At 38.8% G+C, this 24,022-nt stretch overlaps 2 protein-coding genes and 1 non-coding gene across 3 annotated transcripts in view; 2 read left to right on the top strand and 1 right to left on the bottom strand.

The window, feature by feature from the left end:
- The window catches only part of PPP3CA (protein phosphatase 3 catalytic subunit alpha), a 1,090,725-nt gene that overhangs the window by 384,015 nt on the left and 682,688 nt on the right, over positions 1–24,022 (top strand). The gene's annotated exons all lie outside the window — the stretch shown is intronic.
- On the top strand, positions 1,224–1,589 carry LOC126027935 (RNA-binding protein 7-like). The gene has a single exon (XM_049786970.1). The coding sequence runs from the start codon at positions 1,224–1,226 to the stop codon at positions 1,587–1,589; it is 366 nt and encodes a 121-aa protein (XP_049642927.1).
- Positions 10,767–10,957, bottom strand: LOC126028898 (U2 spliceosomal RNA). Its single transcript, XR_007502583.1, has one exon. It is a non-coding gene; the product is annotated as a U2 spliceosomal RNA (small nuclear RNA).

Below are 24,022 nucleotides of genomic sequence, written 5' to 3'. Positions count from 1 at the left end.
GATTTTTCTGTGGACTCTTTGGGATTCTTTGATGTACATATCATGTTGTCTGCAAATACAGATAGTTTGACTTCCTCATTCAATCTTCTATTTGGATTTCTTTGGTTTCCTTTTATTGTCTAATTGCTATTCTGGGCTTCTAAGACTATGTTGAATAAGAGTGACTACAATGTACCTTCTTGTACAGTGGCCTGCTTAGTTGAACTATTTTCAGTTTTTACCATTAGGAAAATATTGTTATGCTATAATGTTTATTTAGATAGCTATTACTATCTTGAGGAAGATTCCTTCCATACATATTTTGCTGAGGGTTTTAATCATGAATTGGGTGTTAGATTTTGTCAAATAGGTTTCTCTGCATCAATTGATATGAACATTGTGTTTTATTCTACCTTATTACCTGATGTCCCATTGATTTGCATATATAATTTAAGCATCCTTTCATTCCTGTGATGAAATCAACTTGGCTATGCTATAAATTAATTTGATGTGTTTGTTTGTAATAGTTTTGCTAACTGTTTTTTAAGATTTTTGCATCAATGTGATTGGGTTTGTTGTTTTCTTTCTTGTGTGGTTATCTCCTGTTAGCTTTGGTAACGAGCATGATGTAAGCTTCATAGAAGGTAATTAGGGAGAGTTTCCATCTCTTCAACATTTTGAAAGTGTCTAAAGATTTATGGTAGTAACTCTTCTCTAAATGTTTATTAAACTCAGGCCATAGACACACCTATTCCAGCCAGGAGCAAGCAAGAGTGACAGACGCTGACATCCAAGACTCCAGTAAGTGTAAGGGGCATCATCGGTCTGGAGAGGTACTGGAGGGGGTACCTTCTGGCCTTTCCAGGGAATGGGGTGACACTGCACAGGGTGTGCAAAGGCTGAAGCAGATTGTACTCTTTTTGTGTGTATGCTGAGACAAAAGTCACTGAGAACTCCTGTTCGAGCTTTTTCCACAGGCCGGACCTGTAATAAAAGTAAAAATTCCAAATGATAAGGGATGGTAAATCCAAGCCGTTTGCCCTTTGTGATGTTTTAAGCATGAAGTGTTTTGATCTTATGCAATGAATTGACTCAGATGGAATAAAGCTCTTTGGAAGGGCAATCAAAAATTAAGTTTAGATCATGCATCACAGGATGTCAGCTTGTCATATCCCCAACATCTTGTTGAAATCAAGACCTACTTCCACACTTCCTAGCAGGTATGAAAGGGGATTGTGGATAACATGTCCCCTTCAACACAGATGAGTTCAGAGATTTTTCTCACTCCAGAAAATTTTCAGGGTCAAATAGTGATGGACAATATTTTGAGACAGATGTCATATGATGGGAAATTTGATTCTCCACATCTGGATCAGTCAGGATTTTCCCCATCAGTTCAGTCCCACAGTCATTCCTATTACCAATCCTCAAAGTCCCAGTGGCTTCAAGATATACCAGCATCCCAGCATAAAGTCAGACTGAGTTCTCATCCATACATAGCAGATAGACATTATAGTCATGAGCAGCAGTACCCTGATTGCAAGCAGTGTTATGGTGATCACAGCTCCAACCATCATTACAGAGGAAGCAGATATGATTTCTTTCATTAAGATAGGAGTCATGATGGCTCGAGTCATGACTATGACAGTAGAAGAGACAATAGTAGAGATGGGAAATTGTGCTCATCTAGACACTTATAGTGTCTAAAGGACATTTTACACACACACACACCACACACACACACACACACACACACACACGGTCATTGTAGGTCTTTTGTGCAGCATTATCTGGAAGTATTTTATAAAAATCTACAGAGCAGCTTACAAGTTGCCACATTCCCTGATAAAATTTGAATAGCTACTACTACAGTCAAATACAGAAATTAGAAGAATTGTGGTTCCACTTTTTTTTTTGTTACACCCGGCAGTGCTCAGAGGATACTCCTGGCTCTATGCTCAGAAATTGCTCCTGGCAGGCTCAGGGGACCATATGGGATGCCAGGATTTGAACCACCAACCTTCTGCATGGAAGGCAAATGCTTTACCTCCATGCTATCTCTCTGGCCCCTGTGGTTCCACTTTTACTGACATTAATAACCTTTCACCTCAGGGTCTTATGGCAAAAAAAAAAAAAAAAAAGGAAATGAAAAAGAAAGTGGCACAATTCCTAATCATTTTATAAATTGAGGAGGGAATATAATGTATAGGTTTAATGTATTGTAAAGATAGATGTTTTAATTGTTAACTTTTTATTGCAAGAAGTTTCTTGTTAGTGATTCATATTTATATCTATATGAAAGAAAATTCAAGTTTATAGTCTGAATTAACTTTGTATTTTGTTAAGTGAGAAAATGGTGTTTCAGTGAATCATTTTATATTTTGTATGAGAAACATTTTGGGTAGAAGTAATTTATAACTTAAGAGAATTTAAGTTCTATGACATACTCCTTTGAGCTAAACCCTAACTGAAAATACAAATACAGGGCCCAGAGGGGTGGCACAGTGGTGGAGCATTTGCCTTGCATTTAGCTAGCCCAGGAGGGACCTGTTTTGATCCCTGGCATCCCATATGATTTCCCAGGATTTCTGAGTGATTTCTGAGTGCAGAAGCCAGGAGAGACCCCTGAGCACCACTTGGTGTGGCCCTCAAACCAACCAATCAATCAATTAATAAATGAAGTTAAAAAAGAAAATACAAACTATTTGTATTATACTGTTTGCAAAATTAAAAAAATTATTTTGGTCTTAGGGCCACATACAGCAGTGGTCAGGGGTTACTCCTGGCTCTGCTCTCAGAAATTTCTCCTAGCAGGCTTGGGGGACCATATGGATGCCAGAGATCAAACTCAGGTCCATCTCAGGTTGGCAGCCTGCAAGGTAAACGCCCTACCACTATGCTATCACTCAGACTCCCAAAATTAAAATTTATTAAATAAATCTTGTTTGCTAAACAGAACACTTAAACATAAAAATAGTGTTAGGTGATTTCTCCTTGCAGAATAAAGATGCATTATCAGACAAATGTTTTATTGAAGATCTACTTTAGATGAAGAAAAAAGGTATTGTGAAATCTTGAACTATCTGCTGTCTCTTTCACATCAACTTTAAGCTTTTTAACATTTTCAGAGAGTTCAGGAATGTGCACAGGGATATAATTAACTATGGACATTGGATAGATTAATTATTGGTACCTTTGAAAGAATTTAGTCTTAAACATTTTCCGATTTAACAATTTAAGAAAATCTTGCTTAATTGCTCTTCTTTGTACCAAAATGGCTATTCCTCTTTCATAATATAATTTGCTTATAAAAAACTTACTTGAAAAAGAAAACCTCATTCATAAACCCATCTAGGTCTGGACTTTTAGGGAGATTCTTAATTATTGTTTCAATTTCCTAACTTGCTATTAGTCTTTCTACTTCCTTCTCATTCAATTTTGGGACATTATATGTTTCCAGAAATCTGCCCATTTCTTCTAGGTTGCCTAGCTTAACAAAGTACAGTTGCTCATAATAAACTCTCATGCTCTTCTGGATTTCTTAAGATTCTGTTTTAATTTTTCCCTTTCCTTTCTGTTCCAATTTATATGCCCACTTTCCCTTTTTTTCTTTGTGAGTGTTGCCAATGGTTTATCTATATTGTTTATTCTTTCAAACATCCAACTGATGGTTTTTTTTTTTATCAATTCTTTGTTTTTCTTTTTTCTATACTGTTGATTTCTGCTCTGGCTTTTGTTACTTCTTTCTTTCTTTTTATTGTGTTTGGGTTCCTTTCTTCTTGGTTTTCCAGTTATTTAAATTGTGCCTGTAGGTTGTTGTTTTTGTCTTTCTTCTCTCCTTATGTAGGCCTGTGTTTCTATGAGTTTCCCCCTATTTCTTTTGCTATATTACTCATTGATTTTGGTACTTTGTTTCTTCATTATCATTCTCAAGGAATCCCTTTATTTCTTCCTTGATTTCCTTTTTAATTCAGCATGATTTTTGTCTCCAGGTGTTAAATTTCTTCATATTTTCTTTCTACAATCACTTTTTTTTGTTTTTGTTTTTTTGGGCCACACCCAAAGATGCTCAGTCAGGGCTATGAGCTCAGAAATCCTCCTGGCTTGGAGAACTATATGGGACTCTGGGGGATCAAAATGCCGTCCATCCTAGGATAATGCCTTACCGCTTGTGCCACCACTCCAGTCACTCTATAATCAGTCTTAATGGCTATGGCATATTAATCTGATAGCATACTTGGTATAATTTTTATGTTTGTGAATTTTTGTAAGTTAGACTTCTCTAAGTTTGTGAGCAAAAGCTGACTCTGAATCCGGTGTGTATCTGTTGATCAGAGTTAGTACTTCTTGGTCTATTTTTTTTTACTGGTCAATAAGTTTGTCCATTCTTGTCTCAGAGTACTTTCTTGAGGTTGAATTCAATTTGGTCTGATATAAGTATGGCTGTCTCAGCTTTCTTTTGTGTACCAGTAGCTTGTATAATTGTTTTCCATCCTTTTACTCTGATCAAGTATCTGCCTAAAAAATTGTTTGTTGTTTTTTTGGGGGGCCACACCCAGTAACCCTCAGGGGTTACTCCTGGCTATGTGCTCAGAAATCATTCCTCCAAGAAATAAGAGAGGACACACGGAAATGGAAACACATACCCTGCTCATGGATTGGCAGGATTAACATAATAAAAATGGCAATACTCCCCAAAGCATTATACAGATTTAATATGATCCCTGTAAAGATACTCATGACATTCATTAAAGAAGGGGATCAAACACTTTTGAAATTCATTTGGAACAATAAACACCCTCGAATAGCTAAAGCAATCCTTGAGAAAAGGAATATGGGAGCCATTACTTTCCTCAACTTTAAACTGTATTACAAAGCAATAGTTATCCAAACAGCATGGTATTGGAATAAAGACAGATCCTCAGATCAATGGAATAGGCTTGAGTACTCAAAAATTGTTCCCCAGACATGAAATAACTTAGTTTTTAATAAAGGAGCAAGACATCCTAAATGAAGAAGGGAAAGCCTCTTCAACAAGTGGTGTTGGCACAACTGGCTAGCCACTTGCAAAAAAGCAAACTCAGACCCCTAGCTAACACCATGTATGAAGGTAAAATCCAAATGGATAAAAGACCTTGATATCAGATCTGAAACCATAAGGTATATAGAACAACACTTAAGTAAAATACTCCATGACATTGAGACTAAAGGTATCTTCAAGGAGGAAACTGCACTCCCCAAACAAGTGGAAGCAGAAATAAAGATGGGAATATATTAAGTGAGAAGCTTCTGCACCTCAAAGGAAACAGTGCCCAAGATACAAAAGCCACATAGTGAGTGGAAGAAACTATTCACCGGTACCCATCAGATAAGGGGCTAATATCCAAAATATACAAGACACTGACAGAACTTTACAAAAAAAATCAAAAAATGGGGAGATTAAATGAATAGACACTTTGATAAAGAAGAAATACAAATGGCCAAAAGACACATGAAAAAGTGCTCCACATCACTAATCATCAGGGAGATGCAAATCAAAACAACAATGAGGTACCATCTCACACCACAGATATTGGTGCACATCACAAAGAATGAGAATGCTGGAAGGGATGTGGAGAGAAAGAAACTCTTATCCACTGCTGGTGGGAATGCTATCTAGTCCAAACTTTATAGAAAGCATTATGGAGATTTCTCCAAAACCTGGAAATTGAGCTCCCATATTATCCAGCTATACCACTCCTAGGAATATACCCTAGGAACACAAAAATACAATACAAAAGTCCCTTCCTCACACCTACATTTATTGCAGCACTATTTACAATAGCTAGACTCTGGAAACAACCAAGATGACCTTCAATAGACGAATGTCTAAAGAAACTGTGGTATATATACACAATGGAATATTATGCAGCTGTCAGGAGAGATGAAGTCATGAAATTTTCTTGTATAAGAATATACACAAAGAGTGATGAGTGCAGTTAGAGAAATAACTACATTGAGAACTATTATAACAATATGAAAGAATGAGGGAAGTAGAAAGCCTGTCTGGAGTACAGATGGGGGTGCTGTGAGGAGGAGAGAGGTTTGGAACATTAGTGATGGGAATGTTGCATTGATGAAGGGGGTGTTCTTTACATGACTAAAACCCAACCACAATCATGTTTGTAATCAAGTGTTTAAATAAAGATAGTAATTAAAAAATCGTCCCTGGCTTGGAGGACCATATGGGATGCCAGGGGACCAAACTGCAGTTCATCCTAGGTTAGTGTGTTCAAGACAAACTCCCTACCGCCTGCACCACTACTCTGGCAATCGACCTGCAATTTTAAGTGTGTTTAATGTAGGCAGAAAATGGCTGGGTTTTGTTTCCTGATCCAATTTGCTACTCTGTGCAGTTTGTAGGAAGAGTTCAGTCCATTGACATTTATGGAAACTATTGACAGAAAAGATTTTTATGGCATTATATTGTGTACAGTTGTTGCTGTTACAATTGGGTATTTGGTTTATATAATTGAGTTTTCATCTTCTAAAGTGTGTGCTTAGTGTGAATTTTGCAAGTTTTTTTTTGTCACAGAATGTCTTTCCTCCCTCCCATATGAATAAGGGGTTGGTTGGGTTGTAGACTGTAGTTTGAAAGTTTCTTTCATTCAACAATTTGAATATGTTATTTCACTATTTTCTTGCCTGGATTGCTTTAAATGGGAGATCTGGATTAATTCCTATATTCTTTCCTTTATATGTAAGGTTTTTATTCTCCCTTCCTACTTTAAAGAATCCAGCTCAAAAGAGACTTCCCTCAACACTAAGAAGACTTGACAACAACGACCTGCTTACAGGACAGGACTCTATGAATTGCCTTTTTTTTGTGAGATGAAACTAAAGGATGCTCTACACTATCCTGAATTCAATTTATAATATAATTATTTCAGGATCTTTTTTATATTTTATTTAAACACCTTGATTACATACATGATTGTGTTTGGGTTTCAGTCATTTAAAGAACACCACCCATCACCAGTGCAACATTCCCATCATCAATGTCCCAAATCTCCCTCCTCCTGACCCCCGCCTGTACTCTAAACAGCCTTTACATTTCCTCATACATTCTCATTATTAGGACAGTTCAAAATGTAGTTATTTCTCTAACTAAATCTTCACTCTTTGTGGTGAGCTTCCTGAGGTGAGCTGTAACTTCCAGCTCATTTCTCTTTTGGGTCTGAAAATTATTATTTCAAGAATGTCTTTCATTTTTCTTAAAACCCATAGATGAGTGAGACAATTCTGCGTTTTTCTCTCTCTCTGACTTATTTCACTCAACATAATAGATTCCGTGTACATCCATGTATAGGAAAATTTCATGACTTCATCTCTCCTGACAGCTGCATAATATTACATTGTGTATATGTACCACAGTTTCTTTAGCCATTTGTCTGTTGAAGGGCATCTGGGTTGTTTCCAGAGTCTTGCTATGGTAAATAGTGCTGCAATGAATATAGGTGTAAGGAAGGGGTTTTTGTATTGTATTTTTGTGTTCCTAGGGTATATTCCTAGGAGTGGTATAGCTGGATCGTATGGAAGCTTGCTTTCCAGTTTTTGGAGGAATCTCCATATCACTTTCCATAAAGGTTGACCTAGATGGCATTCCCACCAGCAGTGGATAAGAGTTCCTTTCTCTACACATCCCCGCCAAAACTGTTTATTCTCATTATTTGTGATGCGTGCCATTCTCTGTCATGTGAGGTGGTATCTCATCATTGTTTTGATTTGCATCTCCCTGATGATTAGTGATTTGGAGCATCTTTTGGCCATTTGTATTTCTTCTTTGTCAAAGTGTCTGTTCATTTCTTCTCCCCATTTTTTGATGGGATTAGATTTTTTTTTCTTGTAAAGTTCTGTCAGTGCCTTGTATATTTTGGAGATTAACCCCTTATCTGATGGGTATTGGGTGAATAGTTTCCCCCACTCAGTGGGTGGCTCTTGTATCCTGGGCACTATTTCATTTGAGGTGCAGAAGCTTCTCAGCTTAATATATTCCCATCTGTTAATCTCTGCTTTCACTTGCTTATAGAGTGCAGTTTCCTCCTTGAATATGTCTGTAGTCTCAATGTCCTGGAGTGTTTTCCTATGTGTTGTTCTATATATCTTATGGTTTTGGGTCTAATATCGAGGTCTTTAATCCATTTGGATTTTACCTTTGTACATGATGTTAGCTGGGGGTCTAAGTTCAATCTTTTGCAAGTGGCTATCCAGTTGTGCCAACACCACTTGTTGAAGAGGCTTTCCCTGCTCCATTTAGGATTTCCTGAACCTTTATCAGAAATTAGGTGATTGTATGTCTGGGGAACAATTTCTGAGTATTCAAGCCTATTCCACTGATCTGAGGGCCTGTCCTTATTTCAATATCATGCTGTTTTGATAACTATTGCTTTGTAGTACAGTTTAAAGTTGGGGACAGTAATTCCTCCCATATTCTTTTTCCCAATGATTGCTTTAGCTATTCTAGGGTGATTATTGTTCCAAACGAATTTCAAAAATGCCTGATCCACTTCTTTGAAAAATGTCATGGGTATCTTTAGAGGAATCGCATTAAATCTGTATAATGCCTTGGGAAGTATTGCCATTTTGATGATGTTAATCCTGCCAATCCATGAGCAGGGTATGTGCTTCCATTTCCACGTGTCTTCTCTTATTTCTTGGAGCAGAGTTTTATAGTTTTCTATGTATAGGTCCTTCACATTTTTAGTCAAGTTGATTCCAAGATATTTTAGTTTGTGTGGCACTATTGTGAATGGGGTTGTTTTCTTAATGTCCATTTCTTCCTTATTACTATTGGTGTATAGAAAGGCCATAGATTTTTGTGTGTTAATTTTGTAGCCTACCAACTTGCTATCTGAGTCTATTGTTTCTAGAAGCTTTTTGGTAGAGTCTCTAGGGTTTTCTAAGTAGAGTATCATGTCATCTGTAAACAGTGACAGCTTGACTTCTTCCTTTCCTATCTGGATTCCCTTGATATCTTTTTCTTGCCTAATCACTATATCAAGTACTTCCAGTGCTATATTGTATAGGAGTGGTGAGAGAGGTTAGCCTTGTCTTGTGCCAGAATTTAGAGGGAAGGCTTTTAGTTTTTTTCCATTGAGGATAATATTTGCTACTGGCTTGTGGTAGATGGCCTTAACTATATTGAGAAAGGTTCCTTCCATTTCCATCTTGCTGAGAGTTTTGATCAAGAATGGGTGTTGAACCTTATCAAATGCTTTCTCTGCATCTATTGATATGATCATGTGGTTTTTATTTTTCTTGTTGTTGATGTTTGTATGATGTTGATAGATTTACAGATGTTAAACCATGCTTGCTTTCCTGGGATGAAACCTACTTGATTGTAGTGGATGATCTTCTTAATGAGACATTAAATCCTATTTGCCAGGATTTTGTTGAGGATATTTGCATCTGCATTCATCAGCGATTTTGGTCTGTAATTTTCTTTTTTCGAAGCATCTTTGTCTGGTTTAGGTATCAAGGTGATGTTGGCTTCATAAAAGCTATTTGGGAGTGTTTCATTTTTGTTCAATTTCATGAAAGAGTCTTCCCAGGATTGGTAGTAGTTCCTCTTGGAAAGTTTGAAAGAATTCATTAGTGAAGCCATCTGGGCCTGGGCTTTTGTTTTTCGGCAGACATTTGATTACCGTTTTAATTTCATCAATGGTGATGTGGGTGTTTAGATATGCTACATCCTCTTCCTTCAACCGTAGAAGATTATAAGAGTCCAAGAATATATCCATTTTCTCCAGGTCCTCATTATTAGTGGCGTAGAGTTTCTCAAAGTAGTTTTTGATTACTCTTTGAATCTCTTTCTTTCTTTTTTTTTTTTTGGTTTTTGGGCCACACCCGTTTGATGCTCAGGGGTTACTCCTGGCTATGCGCTCAGAAGTCGCTCCTGGCTTGGGGGACCATATGGGACACCGGGGGATCGAACCGTGGTCCGTCCTAGGCTAGTGCTGGCAAGGCAGACACCTTACATTTAGCGCCACCGCCCGGCCCTGAATCTCTTTCATATCAGTAGTGATCTCTCCTTTTTCATTCCTAATACGAGTTCTCAAGTTTCTCTCTCTCTTTCTTTGTTAGGTTTGCCAGTGGTCTATCAATCTTGTTTATTTTTTCAAAGAACCAACTTCTGCTTTCATTGACCTTTCAGATTGTTTTTTGGGTTTCCACTTCGTTGATTTCTGCTCTCAGCTTTGTTATTTCCTTCTGTCTCCCTATTTTTGGGTCCTTTTGTTGAGCACTTTCTAGTTCTATCAGCTGTGTCAATAAACTACTCAGGTAAGCTCCTTCTTCCTTCCTGATGTGTGCTTGCAAAGCTATAAATTTCCCTCTCAGTACTGCTTTAGCTGTGTCCCATAAGTTCTGATTGTTTGTGTCTTTATTGTCATTTGTTTCCAGGAACCTTTTGATTTTCTCCTTGATTTCATCTCAGACCCACTGGTTATTGAGTATGAGGCTGTTTATCTTCCAGGTGTTAAAATTTTTCTACTGAGTGCCTTTGGAATTCACAAATAATTTCAGAGCCTTGTGGTCAGCGAAGGTAGTCCGCAAAATTTCTATCCTCTTGATATTATGGAGGTATGTTTTATGTGCCAGCATGTAGTCTATCCTGGAGAATGTCCCATGTACATTGGAGAAGAATTTGTATCCAGGTTTCTGTGGATGGAATGTCCCATATATATCAACTAGGCCTCTTTCTTCCATTTCTCTCCTCAAGTCTAGTATATTCTTTTTTTTTTTTTTTTTTTTGGTGCACCATTCCTGGAGGTACTGCAATACCAGGTCGATGCGTGGAATGGATGGAGCAAGCTCCTATTCCAGTTCCTAGTGCCAAAAATCCATTTAATATATTGTCGTCGGATAGACGGCGTATCAGATATTAAACTGATGAGAACAGATACTACACTTGATCTTAGCCAAAAGGCCGAGAAGCGATAGGTCTAGTATATTCTTGTTGGGTTTCAGTCTGTTTGACCTATCCAGTGTTGAGAAAGCCGTGTTGAGGTCCCCCACAATTATTGTGTTGTTATTGATATTATTTTTCAGATTTGTCAACAGTTGTATTAAATATTTTTCTGGCCCCTCATTTGGTGCATATATGTTTAGGAGAGTTATTTCTTCCTGCTCTACATACCCCTTGATTAATATAAAATGTCCATCTTTGTCCCTTACAACCTTCCTGAGTATAAAGTTTGCATTATCTTATATTAGTATGACCACTCCAACTTTTTTATGGGTGTTGTTTGCTTGGATAATTTTTCTCCAGCCTTTTATTTTGAGTCTATGTTTGTTCTGACTATTCAGGTGCGTTTCTTGTAGGCAGCAGAAGGTTGAATTGAGTTTTTTTATTCATCTAGCGACTCTGTGTCTCTTCACTGGTGCATTTAGTCTATTAACATTGAGAGAAAGAATTGTCCTGGGATTTAATGCCATCTTTATATCGAAATTTGGTGTGTCTTTTGGTTAGTCTTGTCTTAAATTAGGTCTTTCAGTTTTTCTCTTAAGACTGGTTTTGAGTCTGTAAAGTTTCTGAGCTGTGTTTTGTCTGTGAAACCATGTATTCTTCCATGAAACTGGAGAGTGAGTTTTGCTGGGTACAGTATTCTAGGTGAAGCATTCATTTCATTCAGTCTTGTCACAATATCCCAACACTGCTTTCTGGCATTGAGTGTTTCTGGTGACAGGTCTGCTGTAAATCTCAAGGATGCTCGCTTGAATGTAATTTCCCCTTTTTAATCTTGCTGTTTTCAGAATTCTGTCTCTATCTGTGGGATTTGTCATTGTGACAAGGATGTGTCTTGGGGTATTTTTTCTGGGATCTCTTTTGGTTGGTACTCTTCGGGCATGCAGGATTTGATCACATATATTCTTTAGCTCTGGAAGTTTCTCTTTAATGATGTTCTTGACCGTTGATTCTTCCTGGAAATTTTCTTCCTGGGTCTCTGGGACTCCAATGATTCTTAAGTTGTTTCTGTTGATCTTATCTGGGTTTTGGTCCACCCCGGCATGCTCAGGGGTTACTCCTGGCTGTCTGCTCAGAAATAGCTCCTGGCAGGCACGGGGGACCATATGGGACACACAGGATTCGAACCAACCACCTTTGGTCCTGGATCGGCTGCTTGCATGGCAAACGCCACTGTGCTATCTCTTCGGGCCCAACATAACTTTTTTTTGGGGGGGAGGCATACCTGGCATTGCTCAGGGGTTACTTTTGGCTGTCTGCTCAGAAATAGCTCCTGGCAGGCGGGGGACCATATGGGACACCAGGATTCGAACCAACCATCTTTGATCCTGGATCAGCTGCTTGCAAGGCAAACGCTGCTGTGCTATCTCTCCGGGCTCGTTTCTGTTGATCTTATCATAGACTTCTATTTTCATATGTTCCCATTCTTTGACTAATTTTTCCATTGTCTGTTCATTTTCTTTAAGTTTTTTTTTTCCAATTTCCCCCGCTGTATGGAATTGTTATGTATCTCATCTTCCACAGCACCAAGTCTATTCTCAGCTTCTGATACCCTGTCCCAGAGCTTATCCATTTTGTCATTCACTTCGTTTACTGACTTTTTCAGGCCTGTTAGTTGACATGTTATTTCCGTTTGAAGTTTTGTGATTTCTGTCTTCATATTTTCTTGGTTCTTATTAGTGTTCTGTTCAACTCGATCCATGGTTTCTTTGAGTTCGTTTAGCATCTTCCATATTGCTAGTCTAAAGTCCTTATATGAGAGGTTGACTAGTTGGTTGGTCATTATCTGGTCATCAGAATTGTTATCTTCATTCTCTATGTCTGATGCTGGCCTGCGTTGTTTCCCCATTGTCACACTTGTATTGTGGGTTTTTCTACTTGTTGTGGTGGTATTCATTGGCTAAATGATGCATGCAGCACACTCCTCTGGCTCCGCCCTTTCTGGATGGGTCGACTTGCCTCCAAGGGAGGGAGTCCTCTGTGGATGAAGCCTCACACAGAATCAAATCTTAGGCCCGAGCACACAACAGAGAAGACAGTTTGGAGAGAAATGCTTGCTTCTGTGATCCAGCACAGTTCTTAGTGTGATTTTTTTTCTTCTTGTTGTGATGGTGTTCTTTTCTTAGAAAGAGTGCACGGCTGCGTAGCGAAGCGGAGAAGCCGTGCTCTGCTGGAACCTCTTTTCAGCACACTTCCAAGAGTTTCACATATAGAAGGAGAAATAATGGAATGTACCAAGACCAAACAGTCATAGGAACATTAAGTAGAAATAAAAAAAAATGATCAAGCTTAAACATCAAATGCCAACGGCAACAGAATCAATACCCAATTTACAACATACTAGACATAGAAAGAACCACCTATACTAGCAGCCAGGGGTGGGGTAAAATAGAGGTATATGGGATGCATACTGGGGACAGGAGTGGAGGGAGGACAACATTGGTGGTGGGAACACCCCGATTTAATATCACTATGTATCTAAATATTACTATAAAAGATTTGTAATCTACTTTGATTAAAATAAAAAGAACATAAAAGAGAAGACACCTCTCTGTTCAGCTTTACCGAACATTTTATGATTTCCACCCCTAATTAATAAAGAAGGAATACCAGAAAGTGACATTTCCACATAGATCTGGACTGTGAGTCTCTGCAGCAACAGACTGGGAGGTGGGGGGCTGGAGAGGGATAGACAGAGACAGAGAGAGACAGAGATACAAAGAATGTGAAGTGAGTGTTAAGGTGTTCCAGCTGACCTGAGATCAGAGGAAAAGGCCCTTTTCCCAAAACGAGAGTTAATAGGAGCAAAATTATTCAGGCTTCTAGAAAACTGAGAGCCTGAGTGAACCTAACACATTCTTTAGTTATGCTTTCTTTCAGAGATCCTGAGGTATGCTCAGTTCCTGAGACACTTAAGGACTCTATGGACACAAAACCACTTATACAACACTGTGAGTTTCCTTTTATGATTCCCCTCCAAATTAATTTTCATGACTACTCAAGGAGTCTTTTCAATTCCCAACATTGATCATAAAATTTTGAATAAATATTTAATGAGATTATTTGCAAAGATCTATCTTATTTGCCAAGATCCTTCCATTCTACCATGTCTGTTTACTTTGGAGACACATCTCTTAAACAAACTACTGCCAGAAACTTGTTATCACCTTACACTTGTGTAGAATATAATCTCATTTTGGGTACTTCTTGTTTTTTCTAAATCTGTATTTGACCATATTTAAGGTAGCCTACTATGGTGATTGGGACCTAGTGACTTCTTTCCAATGATTTACAATATATTTAGAACTATTAAGATTGTGTGATGAATACAAATTGTTGTGAAATATCTGATACTCTACACTTTCTGGCACAGTACTTTACATCCAGAATAATATGAATATAAATTTATTCAAAAACTAACCTAGATACATCCCTTCACTTCATGACCTCCTTAACCTTCTATCCACATATTAACATTACAGAGATAACATTGAAAATGCTAACCTTTGCCATAGATTCCAATTATTATGATAGTCATCATGCTTTGTTTTTAATATTTCTAGTGCACATAATAGGTTAAAATGTTAAAATAAGGTAAAATCTTGATGAAAGAGGAAAATTAAAGCATTGTGATGCAAGAATAGAGAACAATGAGGAGAAGATAGATTCCTGGGGCTGAAGTTTAGACAAGGCTGATGGAGAAGCCACATTTATATTGATTCAAGAAGAAATAAATGTCAACTAGTCAATTAGAGGACAGAAAGACAAATGGATGGATGGATGAATAGACAGACAGATGAATGAATGGATGGACCAATTGATAGATGAGTGAATAACTAAGAGGATGAATAGACATATATGTACGTATAAAGATAGGTGAGCAGAGTTCATTGCCAGAAATCAAGAGACTGCATGGATGTCTGGGCAGCTTTTAGGACTGATGAGAATTGGTATCTCTCAAACTTATAGGTTTTATCATGATAATAATAAAGTTGGTAACTCATAGAGCAAATCAGCAAACACCTCACAGTTCCCCGTGCTCAAATTTTTTTTAAAAAAGTTATGAATTAGAGGGCCAGATATATAGTACAGTGGGTAGGGCACTTGTTTTGCACACAGAAAACCACACATTGTCCCTGAATTCCACTACGTGTAATGCCTGACAAATCAGGTATGGCCCAAAAACTAAAAGAAAAAAATCCTTCCTTTTCTGTGATCAGCCAATGATCACACTCTGTCACAAAATTCTAATGCAATTCTTCCCTTCCTGCCTTCTCTATTGGGTCCAGGTCTCTCTCCAGGTTCCAACAGACTCCCTGGCCAAATCAGGACGCTTCTTCTTATCTAGTAACAATTCCTTTTCCTTCTAGAGAGAAGAGATCTGGAGGCAGTGCACTCCTTTATAGCACAGGGCATGGCTTCCTCCACAGCCTGCAAGGAGTGATACCTGGAGAAGGCTTGAGCACCACCAGTATGGCCCCCAAACAAACCCCAAAGATTGGACGTTGTATGACTAAAATTCAACTAGGAACAATTTTGTAACTGTGTATCTAGTATCTCATGGTGCTTCAATTAAAGTGTGAAGGCTACTTTTTCACCCATGAAAAACTTCTTCAAAATAGGGGTTCATCTTATATGGCATGCTAAAACTTACTTCAGCTTCAGGGATGAGGTCCGCCCCCCTCTTACCACTGCATCCCATCCAGCTGCCAGGCGTCATCACTCAGACCTCTGCTTGTCCTGATTAATCTTTCAGGGCACACAGAGGAGCTGAGTTACTGAGAGCTGCATCCCATCCAGCCACCCTCCAGGTGTCATCGCTGGTATGCAGTTTTCCAGTGCTCTGTTCTCTTCTTGTCCTGATTCATCTTTCAGGGCACACAGAGGAGCTGAGTTACAGCCGCATCTCATCCAGTCGCTGGGTGTGCAGCTTTCTGGTGCTCAGTCTTCTCTTCAGCTTTTATGGGACACAGAGGAGGCACTCTGTCTCCCTCTAGCGGTCCTTTTAATCACTGCATCTTACCCAGCCGCACTTGGAGGACCCCCCATTTCCTGATCTCAATGAAGATCACAATTTAAAAAATCACAATCACTCACTACAAATGACAAATGTAAAATGATTGTTGGAACTCCAAAGTCTATCTTTATTAAACATATACTGTTAAACTTTGAGGGTTCTACTCTTTTTCTCTTATGTTATTTTTAATTTCCATTTGGTGGGCATTAAAAGAGAGGTAGTCTAGCCCAAGCCCTATTTTTTTAAATTATTTTTTTATTTTTAATTATGAGAACAAAGATGCAAAGAAAGAGGACAAGGTAAAGTTACAATGGAAGGACAATCACCCATAAAAAGAATTCTCAGTAGTCCCATTGCTGATATCTTAACTTTGAACTTTCAGCCAAAGAACATTAAGAAAAATAAAAACAGAACCCATGTATAATTATTTTGTCCCTCAAGTCCCTAGATTGTAGTACATAATATTTCTTAGCAGCACACAAAGCAATCTAAAGCCATAAAACTTACGAAACTCCTTAAACATTGAAGGCAAAGTACTTTTTTACATTTCCATGCACATGCATATTAGTTTAAGTTAAACTCAAACGTTTAAGTGGGTTGTTTTTCTTAAGGATTAGAGTCAAAGGACACAGTAAAATGGTGTTAGAGTGGCAATTATTGTTTGCATAGGCCCACCAAAATATGAGGGACATGGAAAGGAAAAGCCTTGGCCTAAATACAAGGAGACCCTACCCCTGAAGTTTCCTGGCATAAGACCAACTCTAGGCTCCAGGCAAACGAGGTTGTCCAATTCAGGTCATTGTCTGTAGTGCCAATACTTTTATTTTTCATACAGTCTCTGTTGTTGGTATCATGTTTCTGTATTAAAGATCCTGGAATCTGAATATCCTACATTGGAGTCAAGATGGTGAAGAGCGTCTTCTTGTTTCACCTCACAATTAAAGGGCAGAGAACCCTGTCCTGTAAGCAGGTCGTTATTGTTGTCAAGTCTTCTTAGTGTTAAGGGAAGTCTCTTTTGAGCGGGTCAATGTCAGAGCAGTGGTAGGGTCTTCCCTGGTAGAGGATTGCTTCCAGGTGTTGTTATAAAAAACCTTGGATGTTTCATAGATAACTTCCCTAGTTCAGGGGTGAATGGAGATGCCCATTCTTCTGAGGCCTGTGCCAGGTCATTATATCAATGTTTAGGGCGTAAGGTCTCATTGCACTATGAGATTTGTGTGTTCCAATCTCTATTAGATAGGAACTTATTTGTATGTATAGTATTTTCCCATTTTAATGTGCCTATGCAAACAAGGAACAATGCCACGTGGCTTTATCGGCACATATGGGGGCCATAAGAACAAGCCCAACAATCCCCATGACATGGTTCAATCATAAATATTAAACTGAGGGACTCTTCCACCAAAATTCCTTATTGAACAACTCACAAAGAGAAGACAAGACGAAAAGTGGATAGAATTGTCACGGTAAAAGAATATTTAGAAAGAGTTATAGCTGTTAAAGAAAATACGACATATGTGTTCATTTTATGTCTTTTGAAATAGTTGGGGGTTGTTAAATCCAATGCACGACTTTGGTCTGTGATTAGGACTGTGTAGTACTGAAGTTAAAAAGGCTAAATGTGGGGTACTAATGGTTGGGGGTGAGAGAGTTAAGGAGTAATAATGAGCTTTGTAGGGGTGTGCGAAAGGGCAGAATCTGTTGGGGCAGGAGGTCGGTCTTGATGCCTAACAAATTAAAGAACTGAGGGTAAAAAGGGTTAATTAAGGGGAAAATAACGAATCCGGATTGGGAGATGAGGGAGTAGAAGGGGCTCTGGTGTGGGGGAGGGAAAATATATCAGAGGGGCTATATAGATTGTACAGATGAACTGTTTATGGATTAGGCTTGGCAGTCAGAGAGGACCACTGTATAGGAAGTCACGTCTACATATACACTGATTTTAGAGACCCATTTAAATATTATCCTCCTAATCTAGGGATTCCATACTTTTTTCCTAGAAAATGTCGAGAATTAAGAAGTAAGAATATTTTTGCCAGAAGAACTGGCATGTGTAGTCTTCGGAGTGCAGACCCTACCTCTGTAGTTTGTGTATGCATAAAAGAGGAATTTTTCTCCCCAGGGCCCGATTTACCAGGCGTAGCCCTGAAGACCTATCTGGCGTGGGGGAATCTCAGTCCCCTGGACTAAGTGGTCAGCCCAGGGGGCCTATTCAAGCCCTATATTTTAACAGGAAATGTAGGAAGTCATCTTATATGCCCTGTTGTCTTATACACCGGAAAATATGGTATTGCTTTTTAAAACAAAATTACTGGATTTTTTGCTCACAGCCATGTAAAGAAAAGGGCAGACTGAGGTGTGCTTGCTCCATGATCTAGCCCAATGACAACCCCTTTAAATAAGATGAGTAGGCCACATGACCTGGAAGAGCACAAAGACCTCACCCCTTCCTACTGCCACCTGCACCCCCATGAGCCCGCTTGGGCCCAAGTACCCAGTCATTCCTGAACTCAGGCCAATGTGTCGAGTTTGCTAGTAAGTGGTGGGTAAGCAGACCACATGGATGGGTCACCCAATGTGACCTCAGGGTCTCTCCAGCCCCTGGTGCTACACTGGAAAAGGGAAAATGAAGCAGACAGTGGGGGATTAGGGGGGTATGGAACCTTCTAAAGTTCACGACAAAATGAAGAGACCAATTTGGTTGCTCTGAAACTGAAATCATTTATGTCAAGCTATGGAGGACAAAGTGAAACCTGCCCTCAAGAGTTGACTGGTGTCTAAACCAAAGGTGTCTAAAAGGGAGACACTGCGATGAGCATCTGGCAAATGAAGTTCTTAAAAAGAAGCTGGACTTTAGGTGCAACCTGCTACGGAAGTGCCCGGTGCAGTGATGTCACATGAGGCTCAGCACACACAGCAGGCCTTGGGTCAGGTCAGATCGGAGCTGCCTCCTACAGTCTCCTGAGGACAAATAGGAGGAGCTCGTTGGCTAAGGGGCTTACATCACACCCCAGAAAGATCTGTCTCCAATATAAGACAATAAGTCATCAAAACTGGTTCAGTCAGAAAAGAGATCCAGACTATTTGAAAGGCAAAACTTACCTCAATATTTCAATGCCAACTTACTTGATTTCTATGAGAGGACTATATTCTCTCATGCTACTTTCCCCCATGCTTTTATTTCATCATTTGTGATGTTTTGTCCATTTTTTAGTCATTTTTTTTAGTTTATTTGAAATTTTTTTCTTTATTTAAACATCTTGATTATATATATGATTGTGATTAGGTTTCAGTCATGTAGAGAACACCCCCTTCACCAGTGCAACATTCCCACCACCAATGTCCCAAATCTCCCTCCAACCCACCCCACCCCCACCTGTATTCCAGACAGGCTTTCCAGTTCCCTCATTCATTCACATGATTATGGTAGTTCTCTGTGTAGTTATTTCTATAATTGCACTCACCACTCTTTGTGGTGAGTTTCATGAAGTGTGCTGGAAGTTCCAGCCCTCCTCTCATTGTCTCTGAGGATTGTTGCAAAAATGACTTTTATTTTTCTTAAAACAAATAGATGAGTGAGACTATTCAATGTCTCTCTCCTTCCTCTGACTTATTTCACTCAGCATAATAAATTCCATGTACATCCATGTATAGGAAAATTTCATGACTTCATCTCTCCTGATGGCTGCATAATATTCCATTGTGTATATGTACCACAGTTTCTTTAGCCATTTGTCTGTTGAAGGGCATCATGGTTGTTTCCAGAGCCTGGCTATTGTGAATAGTGCTGCAATAAATATAGGTGTGAGGAAGGGGTTTTTGGATTGTGTTCTTGAGTTCTTAGGGTATATCCCTAGGAGTGGAATAGCTGGGTCAAATGGGAGCTCAATTTCCAGATTTTGGAAGAATCTCATATTGCTTTCCATAAAGATTGGACTAGATGGCATTCCCACCAGCAGTGGATAAGACTTCCTTTCTCTCCACATCCCCACCAGCACCGATTGTTCTCATTCTTTGTGATGTGCACCAATCTCTGTGGTGTGAGGTGGTATCGCATCATTGTTTTGATTTGCATCTCCCTGATGATTAGTGATGAGGAGCATTTTTTCATGTGCCTTTTGGCCATTTGTATTTCTTTTTTTCTAAACTTTTTTTCTCTTTATTTAAACATCTTGATTACAAATATGATTACGATTAGGTTTCAGTCATGTAAAGAACACCCCCTTCACCAGTGCAACATTCCCACCACCAATGTCCCAAATCTCCCTCCAACCCACCCCACCCCCACCTGTACTCCAGACAGGCTTTCCAGTTCCCTTATTCATTCACATGATTATGGTAGTTCTCTGTATAGTTATTTCTATAATTGCACTCACCACTCTTTGTGGTGAGCTTCATGAAGTGAGCTGGAATTATTGTATTTCTTTTTTATCAAAGCGTCTGTTCATTTCTTCTCCCCATTTTTTGATGGGATTAGATGTTTTTTTCTTGTAAAGTTCTGTCAGTGTCCTGTATATTTTGGACATCAGCCCATTATCTAATGGGTGTTGGGTGAATAGTTTCTCCCACTCGGTGGGTGACTCTTGTGTCCTGGGTACTATTTCTTTTTGTAGCAATTCAGCCCCTGAAGAGGTTGACTGATGGTGGGATGGAGGATGAGGCCTTTCTCTTCCAGCTCGGAGCACGCATCTGCCACCCTGTCTAGCCAACGGTTCTGAAGTGAAACGGCGGGTAAACAGCTCGCAGACAGTCAGGCTCGTGGAAATATTTGCTTTATTCAGTGGACAAGACTGAAGTCGAAAGACTCAGCTTCAGCTCCAGCCAAAAAGCCCTGGCCTTCCACAGACTCTTGTTTTTATCCACCAGAATCAGGTACCACCCAATGGTGGAATCAGATACCAACCAATGGTGGAAGCAGAATCAGGTACTACCCTAGGGTGGGGGCAGAATGCCAGGTCACACCCTAGGGTAGGGCACAATCACCAATCAGTTTAGGGTGAGTAACATAGTAATCCCCTAAAATATTTACATACACAACACTTTTGAGATTCAGAAGCTTCTCAGTTTAATGTATTTCCACCTGTTGATCTCTGCTTCCACTTGTTTGGAAAGTGCAGTTTCCTCCTTGAAGATGCCTTTAGTCTCAATGTCATGGAGTGTTTTACCAATGTGTTGTTCTATATACCTTATGGTATCAGGGCTGATATCAAGGTCTTTAATCCATTTGGATTGTACCTTCATACATGATGTTAACTGGGTCTATGTTCGCTTTTTTGGCTAACCAGTTCTGCCAGCACCACTTGTTGACAAGATTTTCCCTGCTCCACTTAGGATTTTTTGCTCCTTTGTCAAAAATTAGGTAATTGTATGTCTGGGGTCAATGTCTGAGAATTCAAGCCTATTCCACTGATCTGAGGGTCTGACTTTATTCCAATACCATACTGTTTTGATAAATATTGCTTCCTAGTACAACTTAAAGTTGGGGAAAGTAATGCCTCCCATTTTCCTTTTCCCTAGGAGTGCTTTAGCTATTCGAGGATGTTTATTGTACCAGATAAACTTCATAAGTGTTTGATACACTTCTTTGAAGAATGTCATGGGTATTTTTAAGGGGATCGCATTAAATCTGTATAATGCTTTGGGGAGTATTGCCATTTTAATGAGCAATTTAATGAGCAGGGTATGTGTTTCCATTTCCGTGTATACTCTCTTATTTCTTGGAGCAGGGCTTTATAGTTTTCTTTGTATAGGTCTTTTAAGTCTTTGGTCAAGTTGACTCCAAGATATTTGCAAGATAGTTTGTGTGGCACTATTGTGAATGGGATTGCCTTTTTGACTTCCTTCTTTTCCCTGTCATTATTGGTGTATAAAAAGGCATTGATTTCTGTGTGTTAATTTTGTAGCCTGCTACATTGCTATATGAGTCTATTGTTTTTAAAAGGTTTTGGTAGAGTCTTTAGGGTTTTCTTAGTAGAGTATCATGTCATCTGCAAACAATGAGAGCTTGACTTCTTCCTTTCCTATCTGAATTCCCTTGATATCTTTTTCTTGCCTGATCGCTATAGCAAGAACTTTCAGTACTATGTTGAAGAGGCCTGGTGAGAGCGGACAGCCTTTTCTGGTACCAGAATTTAGGGAAAAGGTTTTTAGTTTTCTCCATTGAGGATAATATTTGCCATTGGCTTGTGGTAGATGGCTTCAATTAGATTGATAAAGGTTCCTTCCATTCCCATCTTGCTGAGAGTTTTGATCAAGAATAGGTGCTGGACCTTATTAAATGCTTTCTCTGCATCTATTGATATGATCATGTGATTTTTATTTTTCTTCTTGTTGATGTTGTGTATGATGTTGATAGATTTATGGATGTTAAACCATCCTTGCATTCCTGGGATGAAACCTACTTGGTCGTAGTGTATGATCTTCTTGATGATGCACTGGATCCTATTTGCCAGGTTTTTCTTGAAGATCTTTGCATCAGCATTCATCAGGGATATTGGTCTGTAATTTTCTTTTTTGGCAGCATCTCTGTCTGATTTTGGTATTAAGGTGATGTTGGCTTCATAAAAGCTGTTTGGGAGTGTTCCCTTTTTATCAATTTCATGGAAGAGCCTGGCTAGGATTGGTAGTAGCTCCTCTGGAAAGATTTGAAAAAATTCATTACAAAATCCATCTGGGCCTGGGCTTTTCTTTTTGGGCAGATGTTTGATTACAGTTTCAATTTCCTCAGTAGTGATGGGGGTGTTTAGATATGCTACATCCTCTTTACTTAAATGTGGAAGGTTATAAGTGTCCAAGAATTTTTCCATTTCTTCTAGGTTCTCATGTTTAGTAGCATAAAGTTTCTTAAAGTAGTCTCTGGTTACCCTTTGGATCTATGCAATGTCTGTCGTGATCTCCCCCTTTTCATTTCTAATACAGGTTATCAGATTTCTCTTTCTTTGTGAGTTTTGCCAATGGTCTATCAATCTTGTTTATTTTTTTCAAAGAACCAACTTTTTCTTTCATTTATCTTTCAGATTGTTTTTTGTTTTTCCACTTCATTGAGTTCTGCTTTCAGCTTTGTTATTTCCTTCTGTCTCCCTATTTTTGGTTCCTTTTGTTGGTCATTTTTTATTTTCTTGAGCTGCATTATTAAGTTATTCAGTATATGCCTTCTTTCTTCCTGATGTGTGCTTGTAGAGCTATAAAATTTCCCCTCAGGACCATTTTGCTGTGTCCCATAAATTCTGGCAGTTTGTGTCTTCATTATCATTTGTTTCCAGGAAAGTTTTGATTTTCTTTTAGATTTCATCTCAGACCCACTAGTTGTACAGTAGCAGGGTGTTTAATTTCCAATTGTTAATGTTTTTTCTGTGTGGTTTTGTAGTTCACATCTATTTTTAGAGCCTTGTGATCAGCAAAGGTAGCCTGCAAGATTTCCATTCTCTTGATTTTATGGAGGTATGTTTTATGTGTCAGCATGTAGTCTACCCTGGAGAATGACCCATGTACATTGGAGAAGAATGTGTATCCATGTTTTTTGGGATGGAGTGTCCTATATATATCTACTAGTCCTCTTTCTTCCATTACTCTTTTCAGGGCTAGTATGTTTTTGTTGGGTTTCAGTCTGGTTGACCTATCAAGTGTTGATAGGGCCATGTTGAGGTCTCCCACAATTATTTCTTCTTTCATATTTGTCAGTAATTGTATTAGATAATTTGCTGGTCTCTCATTGGGTGTATATATGTTCAATAATCTGATTTCTTCCTGTTGCATATATCTTTTGATTAGTACATAGTGTCCATCTTTGTCCCTTACCACTTTTCTGAGTATAAAGTTGGTGTCAACAGAAATTAATATGGCCACCCCAGCTTTTTTCAGGGTGTTGTTTGCTTGGATGATTTTCCTTCAGCCTTTGATTTTGAGTCTATATTTGTTCTGGCTATTTATATGTGTTTCTTGTAGGCAGCAGAAGGTTGGATTCATCTTTTTGACCCATTTTACCACTCTGTGTCTTTTAATTGGTGAATTTAGTCCATTGA

The sequence above is a fragment of the Suncus etruscus genome, chromosome 14 (assembly GCF_024139225.1).
Source record: "Suncus etruscus isolate mSunEtr1 chromosome 14, mSunEtr1.pri.cur, whole genome shotgun sequence".
In the NCBI taxonomy this organism is placed as follows: domain Eukaryota; kingdom Metazoa; phylum Chordata; class Mammalia; order Eulipotyphla; family Soricidae; genus Suncus; species Suncus etruscus.
The sequence above is the reverse complement of the archived record's forward strand: the minus strand, read 5'-3'. Positions and strand labels throughout refer to the sequence as shown.

Excerpts from the sequence above, each read along its gene's own strand:
- LOC126027935 (XM_049786970.1), top strand. The coding sequence starts at position 1,224 with ATGTCCCCTTCAACACAGATGAGTTCAGAGATTTTTCTCACTCCAGAA.